The sequence below is a fragment of the Zea mays genome, chromosome 8 (assembly GCF_902167145.1).
Source record: "Zea mays cultivar B73 chromosome 8, Zm-B73-REFERENCE-NAM-5.0, whole genome shotgun sequence".
NCBI lineage: Eukaryota > Viridiplantae > Streptophyta > Magnoliopsida > Poales > Poaceae > Zea > Zea mays.
In genome coordinates this window covers 165500962-165510577 of record NC_050103.1, presented here as the reverse complement: position 1 = coordinate 165510577, position 9616 = coordinate 165500962, and the positions used below count along the sequence as shown (strand labels likewise).

The following is a 9616-nucleotide window of genomic DNA, read 5'->3' as shown; positions in this document are numbered from 1 at the left end:
AATGATGGTCTCTCTTGACTTTCTAAGGTGATGTACTGTAGATACAAGTTGTGTATATATATACCAAAGTATGACCTGTCTCCTAGACTATATTGCTCTGTAAACATCCTAGGCTGTAGTAACCATCCTATTGCGTTTTTGGTTGGTTTACTCGGTATATATAGAAGTGTTGTTCAATATTTTCCCCTCAAAATAATTAAGTGGCATGCCGTTCTAAATTATTTTAGTAAGCTTTGGGTTGACATAATGATCAAAGACATGTGCGGCCTACATCCCTAGCCATGCAACTTTATTCGGTCAATCTATATTCTAACGAGTCTTCAATCGTTACTAATAACTTAACACTAGCAGTGGTCGTCGATAACATCGGGCACTAATGATATCCTCTATATACGAAGGCCCGAGAGCTAAAACTGGTAGTGACACCTGAGGTTGTACCACTTCTGAAGCAATCCATACTGGTGTATTAGGACAGAAGCCTGTATTAGGCCCCGTTCGGTTCTTCAGAAACGGTGGACTAGAACAAATCCTAACCTGATTGCTTTTATAATTTCTATATAAATTTTGAGCAGCTGGAATTAACGATTCTAGGTACAATCCCGTACAAACGAACAAGACTTTAATTTGTGTTCGGCTGTTCGCCATGCATAATAACGCAACTGAAGTCCAGAGCTTTATTATTACGGAATTAAAACACTTAGCCTTAACTAAAACACTCAAGTAAGGTGTTTCTGATTCAGAGATGCTTCATGTATTTCACGGATACTCGGGTCGGTGTCTACAGACACAAGAAGCAAGTAGAACTCGCGCTCCTCACATCAATACTATCAACTGGTGCTGACTAATTTGCAAAGGTTGGATCAAAATTCAAAAGCACAAATGACATTATGGTCATGTCTCATGCTTGATTTTCCAACAAGCAAGTCTGTTTGAGTGGTGACCTGTCAAAATTTCAAAAAGTACCATTTCCAACTGACATAGCCTCCGACCGATGTGCCACCAAACAGATATTGCCATTTTTTCTAGACACAATCGTTGAGCGAGGCTACATTATTCCCAACCCCTTCCCTCAGCCTCCGACCGATGTGCTACTAAACATACATTGTCACTTTTCTAGACAGCATTGCTGAACGAGACTAGTGTTCCTGCTGCCTTCCTAGTCCCACATCCGCTATACAAAATATCTCACCCCTATTTTTGCCATTAGATAAGGCACGAGGCAGGCTGTCTCTCTCGCTACGTAGACTTGAGGAAAGAAGCAGAGGAGCCTTTACCGGTCCGCCATGCGGGACCTTTGGTGCTACTTCGGGATTGAAAGTGACTGAGGTAGAAATAAACTAATTTTCTCTTAAATCCCTTTCAATTCTGGAGGAGATTTGGTTTTTCATACTAACCCTTGTTAGGAAATCTTCTCTGTCTCTCCCGCTAGCCTTCACCGATGAGGCTTTTTCTCTCTATCCGGTTCAGGACCCTTATTCAAACATATTTACACCTATTATTAATGTCAAATGCACATTCTCGCTTGGTGCTAGACCATATACTTGACCTGCGTGGGTAAGACAGCCCCCGGGCATTGTATTAAGAAGAAAACCTTCTCACACAGGTAAAGAAAACATTATGACTTGCATTAATTTCCTTAAAGAAAAGAAAAAAACAAATTTCATTTATACTCATGACTCAAGTTGGCTAATTTTTACTGACAAACTTCAAAAGAAAAACCCTTCGAATTTTTTTGAGTCGTCTCTAAACTCTTTTCTTTATCTCATCTCGAACAAATTGACTTTTATTCCTTATTCAGATCTAATTCTATTGTTGAGACAGTTGAAAATCGTGTTTACTTGTTCCAGAATCCTTTATCTTTGATTTGTGAAATCCTTGGGTTTAGACATTACTTCGGGAACTCATAAGAAACTTGCGATATCGAGGGGATAAACAACAACTAATCAAGAGACAATCCACAAAGCAATTGATCATGATCAAATTTGTAACCCACTTGGATATTGAGCATTTAAGCATAATAATAGGATTCTTTTCAATGAGTAGTTATAGGCGCAACTTCGAAAAAGATAATTTGATAAAGTTTTTTCTTACCTTGAGGGCGTGGGACAGACGAGTGGATTTTTTTTAACCATAGCCTAAAATTCGCTCCCACGGGGAGTCGAACCCAGGACCTGAGGAGTGCTACTCAGACCACCTAACCAACTCAGCTAGAGGCCTTTTCGCGTGCTAGGCCATATACAACCTAGAAACTATGTTGTGGTTCTCTAATAAGCACTAGATACAACTCATAAACATATTTATACAATCTAATGTATATAAGCCTTATATCTTATTCACTAAAACCTCTCAAGATGCAGCTCATTTATATTAGTTGTATGAGTTTAATCACATCTAGACTTAGAGAACCGCGCTAGAGATGTTCTTTCACTAAGTTGTGTCTTTTGCGTTTTTTACACTTACCTCCTTAGATACCCCTTAAGATACGAGTTATTTATGTGGCTTAGACGATTATGTGAACTGATAATTGTTTCGTGCTGGTTGGTTCACCAATTAAACACTCCCTTCAACTTCAACCTATAATGTAGTGCACATATAAACATTAAAAATTATACTTAAATATGAGGGTTTTCTTCAAACGTGCCACTCAAATTTTACAAAATTAGATAGGTAGTTTATTTTGATGCCATATCTAATTTTGCAAAATTTGATTGACATATTTCTGATTGTCCCTAATTAATATATATTGTCCATAGTAACCACAAAAATGAATTTTGAAAGCATCGAAACCAATAAACTGATATTACAAAAAGAAAGCTAGCTAATTAAATGTGTGTGTGTATACACACCATAAATGTTTACAAATCTTTTATTTTTTTAATAGTGTACCATGGCCTGCAGTTATGTGATCAACGAGGTTAGTAGCCGGATCGACGTGTTCCGCATCATCTTCAGTTGCTGGATCTTCTCAGCGATTGTCGGTGCCACGCCTATATTCGATGTGCCCACTGGTGCTCTTGAGGACGTTTGCGAGCACAACTTGTCTGATTGCCACATCAAGTTAATGCATCGACGATGTGTATAGCTTTGTATCCACATCATCGACATGCCATGGGATAATGTTCCAAATGCCTCCTTTTCCTATCTCAAAGCACCTGCACTAGCAGCATGGGTTTCTCAGATTCGCCTATTCCTTGACACACACACTCTTACTCTCTCACTACTACTGAATTTGGGTACTCAAGTTCATATATATACATGGAAAGTAGAGCAGTGTGGTCTACAAACGGTTAAATGCAAGTCCACGTGCACCCATTATAAATGACATGGGTTGGTTGATGTTGAATGTGAGAGAATCCTTTTATTTAGTGGCTTTGAAGAGAGAGTTTTCCATAGATAGGCTTCTTAACAACTACTCATCTTTGGAAATTTTAAAAAAAAATCAGAAATTGATTTTTAAATGGTTCTGTGATCTTATGATGAATGTCTGATCCTGTAAACATTTATAAATAAGAAAAATATTAACCACAAAATTGTAGTTCTCAGTCGAGCTCTAGAATTCTGATATAAAGGTTGTTTGTCTCCATCAGACTTAATATGGAAAACTTATTGATTTAATTGTATAGCGATTGTTTCAAAAGATGCGACTCTTGCATGATCGAGATGATGAAGAGCTGGTTGAGACACACACAACCTAGTTTCAACCTACAAGAACAGCACACAAACAAGAAGCAACACAAAGAACTGCACACCAGATGATGGCTCTTAATCTACTGTTTTATCAAGACTTCTTGTTCCCCATGCCTCCTATTCCAAACATACTCCATCACACTTTCAGGTCTTAGCCTCTTAACCAAGAGTTTTGGATGCCACTGCTCTCTTTCTCATAGCTCACGTTACCATTAGTAATTGTTGTTATGGATATAGAAAAAAAAACGATAGTATGTATCTAGGGGTGGTAATGGATGCTTCTTAACAATTTGTTTGAGCTCTAAATTTATTTTAGTTAAAAAAATGAATAGAAATATGCCCGATTTTAATCCGATTCTTAAATTTTGTAGTGTAAAATTTAGAGACCATTATCACCCCTAAATCCTAACTGCATCTGGACAAAAAAAAAGTCGAAGGAAATGTAACGAGAGGCAAGGCTCTATATTAGTGACACCTCAGCAAGGAGGGGCTGATGAACGCACAACTCAACTTAGCTCTATGCCTCTATATAAGCCAACACGTCATTGCGTTCTGTAGGAACTCAGTTACAGGCCACTGGAGCTGGCTAGAGTAGGTGAACAGATAAGTTCTCTAATGCTTGATTATACTGCTCAGGTTCGTCAGAGACATCATGAGCCGTTCTCATGGACACGGGCCCTGCAACCATTGGGTTCAAATCCCTCATGAGAGCACCAACCAAATGGATTGGTTCTACCATTAGACCTTATTCGGTTATTCCAATTCCATGTGGATTGGAATGTATTGGAATGAATTGAGATGAATTTTGACTTGCTATGAATTTAAACCGAGTTAATACCACTCAATCCACATGGATTAACGGTGAAACGAACAAGCCCTCTGAATAAGCTCATTGGCAGAATGGTATATGATATATCCAATCCATGCAGGTACTTAGCTTTAATATAGGCTAACATGGTCACTGCCATACAACAAAAGGGTACAAAAATCTCACATGGCCTACGTACCAAGAGCCAATACAAAAGCAAATAATTATGGTAATAAGGGCCAGAGGCTCGAACAATAAATACACACTAGTGTGCAAGGGGTCAGAGTAACTAGAGAAGGATAAGGATGCATATGTACAAGAGTGCTTTGTCTGGCATGCATGGTGCCGGAACCAAACCTACCCAGATCGCACTCATATGGGCATATGGCTTATTCATGGAAAAAGACGATACCTGAAACACAAAAGATACCATTTTCAGATCTAGAGGGCAGTGTAGATTTTATCGATACCAAAATGCTCAAGACAGCATGATTCTAGCTTGTTAAGATAGCAAGGATGTACCTGGCGAACTCTAGCTTCTGAGTGACAATACCGTTCAGTAGAAGCTCCGAGTCAAACACTTCCAGACCTGCAACAATTGTACAGAACTTGTTCCCTAAATTGCGAGAAATGGAGGAAGCAATAGAAAAAGATTTTTTGGAAAGGCAAATCCGCAACACGTACCACTCTCAATTAATGGCATGCAAACACTGTGATCTTGTTCACAAGAGAGTACAAAGGCCCCCTCAAAAATTTTCTTCTTCATTGTAGAGGCTGTGATTCTCTCCAATGGCTGACAAAAATTATTTAGCACTAAAGCAAATTAGCTGATAAAAATTATCTACCAAAAAATGGGATTCTAGCAGGTATAGAGATTAAACAAAATTATTGTTTATTCATTACACAAGTTGCAGTAAAACACAAAGCATATTATAAGATATTTTCTATATACATCTTATGGCTACATGGTTCATAAATGAATGCAACCTTACTTCAGCTACCAAGGACAGTGAGATGGTAGACTGATACAGATATGTAGATTACAAATTGCACACCTGACCGTGAGCTGCAACTACTAAACTCTTCAGAAGCTCCTTGCTAGGCTTGGCGTTTGGTGTGATTAATACTCTTCTACCCTGAAACGAATTTTTGGAAACCTCAGGTAACATTATGACCATACTAGAAAACGTAAGCATAATGTAAATGTTGAGTTTTCTCTTCACATAAAAGAGAATACAACTGTCCTCTATCACTATTCTTTTTTCTCATTTCAATTGGACTCTTCATAGATAAGAAATTAGAGGAAAACCTGAAGCAATGGTTTTTTGCGGGCTCTGCTAAGTGAGACAGGCATGCTAAAACCTAGCTCCTTTTCCTTCTTCATATCTCTCATAATGTATGCCTTCTCATCAACGAAGCACCTTGCTTCTCTACAGCATTCAAGCCATGATGGCGTGACTATAGGTATTCCCATAGCTATTGCTTGAAGCATGTTCCTTGTACGGGCAAACTTTTCGGCAACAAAGTGTGTAGCTTCTGAAATAGTTGCCGCCACTTGTAGTCCAAAATATATCAATATCTGCCAACATCCAAGAAAAATTAAAAGATGAGATTCATCAACAGACCATTAAATATTGTTTTTGATATCTATAACTAACGTATTGAGCCACTACCTTTGTTTGCATTTTGATGGTTTCCTTATCCATGCTATGGCTCAACAGGACATGGACTTTGGACATGTTTCTTCTTTGCCTGCTTGTCTGCAAAACTAGAGATGCTTCATTTCTTAACAGACTGACAAGTTCTCTGGAACCTGGTGATTTCACAAGTCCTCTCTTCAGTGGCTTCTTTGATACTTGTGTCCTAAAATGGGAGCATTTACTGTTTAGCTCTCCCAGTGGTCCTCTGTTTGTCAAGCTGGAGTTATGATCTTCCTGTGCAGATGTGAATTGTTTTTCTACTCTGGCAAGCTGGTTTAAATCAGGGCCAGATACACTAACTGGTTTTGTTGTTGATACATCAACTACTTCTTTACTTTTGGATCTTGGTGTAGTTGAGCTCCCAGCTTTATTGAATTGAACTTTTGAACTTCTTGAGATAAACATATAGGTCCTCTTCCTTTTAGGGCACATTACAGCATTAGAACCTACAACATTTGAATCACTTGCACCAGATCCCTTAACTCCTTCAGACACCTCATGATTTGTATCTCCTTCTATAGTGGTACTGTCTATGCTTCCTTTTGCTTTCCTTGTCATCTGTTTTCGACTCTTCTTGTCTTTTAACTTGCTGGGATGCTTTTTCACAGAGCTTGAACTTCCACCAATTCGCTTTTGAAGTGACAACTCAAAACATATCTTATTGGCTTTGCTTTCTTTTCCCATGTTTGTTCTAAGAACTGAGCTTTCAGGATGTGCATTCTCCCTGACTACATAATTGACAGTTGATGCATTGGACAGTGCTTCCATGGCTTCAGCTGCCATCTGAGTATATGGACCAATATCATATAAATCATCGGTAGAACCAACAGGTTCTGGCTTTTTAGAAGAATTCAAGCCTGACTTACCGCCAGTACAATCTGATATGGAACCAACAGTGGCAATTGATCCACGACCACCATATCTCTGGGAGGTCAAATTCTTCGCTTGAGTATTAGCTTGGATCCTTTGTTTTTTCCTGGAAGTCATAATGGCTGTGCATTCATCATCACTCGAAGCATCAACCCAGTCAAAAATGCCTGCCTTTTGGAGTGAGCTACTGCAGTCACCTCTTTTGGCCAGGCACTGGGCTACTTTTGTGCCTATTATAGAAGCTGACTTTGTCCCACTCATTGGTTCGGCACTTATCTTCTGAGAGGTTTCTGTCTCATCTTCTGCCAGCAGCCTTTCCACAATGTCAATGGCAGTAGCCTGTGATGCATCACCAGGCTCCTGTGAATTAAGGTAATCTAATCTTCCCTGAACTCTTGCGGTGCTCATTGCACCCAAGCTGTGGTTGCTGATAGAGTGACAGGCAAGCAGAACCTATAAGATTGAAACTATGAATGGTGTTACCAACACCAGACAAATCATGATGTGATTTTGAATTGATAAGAGAATTTATACTTGATACTAGTCCTGAAATGTGCTCAAACGAATAGTGGGATGATGCATGAACACCAAAACAGCAAATATGAAAGGAACATTTTGAGACGGCTAAAGCATTCAAACGCAGATATACAGACCCACATGTGCACAGAGAAAAATGTATGATACAGAAAAGATAAATGACAGATGTTGCCCTGTCCTAGTGTCCTGGTGTATGTCAATTTAAGGCAACACAACCAACTGCAAGCAGAATTTCAAGATAAGTCGTGCAGGACAGAAAACTAAATGTGGTAGCCAGTACCAAGGGGGTAAATGTTGGGATTACGAGCAGACTGTTCACAAAAGTTATGTGCATCCATATTTTTATTGTTTCCAGAAAAAAGAGAATTCAGATGGCTAAAAGCTTTGCTTGGACTAGTAACACCATGCAACGGCAATAGGCAACTTGCTAGAAACCAAGATTAGGCTAGTAAATAGCATCTGGTTGTAAATCTGAAAGGTCATTGAAGAACATGACACCTTGATCGTCCTAGGATTCAGTAAAAAAAAACAGTATCAATACCAATTACGCAGACAACCTTAGACTGAAGCACCAGTTGTGATAGCAAGCTATGACATCTCAGTTGAAATTGAAATATGATCACAGCTACTAGTTTCACAGATGCGTCGGCTTCACAATCTCACGCTCGTTTCGTTGCGCTCATCACGAAGCAATCGTCAAAAATCCCCTCCGTGTAAACACAGAAGGGGTTTGGCTTGAGGTTTAGGAGTACAGTAGGGGACAGGGGACCGCGCACTCCGCAGGCGATGTTAATGGAGGCCGTGTGGAACAACCGTTGATCAGAGGTTGCGCCGCGGAGAACACGATCATCAAAACTGACGAACAAAAAAAAACGCGGAGAGAGAGAGAGAGAGAGAGGGTAAGACCAGAAATATCGCAGGTTCTCGCGTCTTCGCTTCGGCACTAGCCCGCCATTGATTGAAGCGAGCAAGAGAGCGTATGAGATTCGGGTTTGGTCCGGTGGGGTGCCAATGCGACGGCGGAGATTGGTGGGGTGGGGGGGCTTCCTTGCGAAGCAAAACGCTTGCTCGGGAAGCCAAAACGGCGCCTCCTCCTTCCAGAGGAAGGAAGCAAGTTTGGAGGAAAATTTCGGAGTTGCGCGCCAAAAATAATTCACACACCCCAAGTGAAAATAAATATATTTGGTAAAAATAAATAAATTTGGTAAATGACAAGATCGTTTTATATATACTAGGTATATGCCCGTGCTTTGCTACGGAGTCAACATTTAATGATAAGATATAATGAGACGTGGAAGCACTATTTATCTGTCGGGGACCATAATTAGGGGTACCCTCAAGACGCCTAATTCTCAGCTGGTAACCCCCATCAGCATAAAGCTGTAAAGGCCTGATGGGTGCGATTAAGTCAGGAATCAGTCCATACGAGTGACTCGATCACGCTTCGCCCGAGCCTAGCCTCGGACAAGGGCAGCCGACCTCGAGGGACTTCCGTCTCGCCCGAGGCCCCCTTTAACGGCGGACACATCTCCGGCTCGCCCGAGGCCTTGGCTTCGCTAAGAAGCAACCCTGACTAAATCGCCGCACCGACTGACCGAGTTGCAGGAGCATTTAACGCAAAGGCGGCCTGACACCTTTATCCTAACGCGCGCCCCCCGGCAGAGCCGAAGTGACCGCCGTCACTCCGCCGCTCCACTGGCCGGTCTGACAGAAGGACAGCGCCGCCTGCGCCACTCCGACTGCAGTGCCACTCGACAGAGTGAGTCTGACAGGCAGTCAGGTCTTGCCAAAGGCGCCATAGGAAGCTCCGCTTCGCCCGACCCCAGGGCTCGGACTCGGGCTAAGACCCGGAAGACGGCGAACTCCGCTTCGCCCGACCCCAGGGCTCGGACTCGGGCTAAGACCCGGAAGACGGCGAACTCCGCTCCGCCCGACCCAGGGCTCGGACTCGGGCTAAGACCCGGAAGACGGCGAACTCCGCTCCGCCCGACCCAGGGCTCGAACTCGGGCTAAG

The 9616-nt window shown here is 41.4% G+C and overlaps 1 protein-coding gene across 1 annotated transcript; it reads right to left on the bottom strand.

The window, feature by feature from the left end:
- Nucleotides 1-4596: 4596 nt before the first annotated feature.
- Nucleotides 4597-8627, bottom strand: LOC100191401 (BRCT domain-containing DNA repair protein). The gene is made up of 7 exons (NM_001136835.1): nucleotides 8509-8627; nucleotides 6169-7518; nucleotides 5805-6074; nucleotides 5551-5631; nucleotides 5180-5288; nucleotides 5018-5084; nucleotides 4597-4907 (listed from the first exon to the last, which is right to left on the bottom strand). Exons 2-7 carry the CDS (start codon nucleotides 7471-7473, stop codon nucleotides 4889-4891), a joined length of 1851 nt encoding a protein of 616 aa, NP_001130307.1. The 5' UTR covers nucleotides 7474-7518; nucleotides 8509-8627; the 3' UTR covers nucleotides 4597-4888.
- Between the last annotated feature and the right edge of the window lie 989 nt (nucleotides 8628-9616).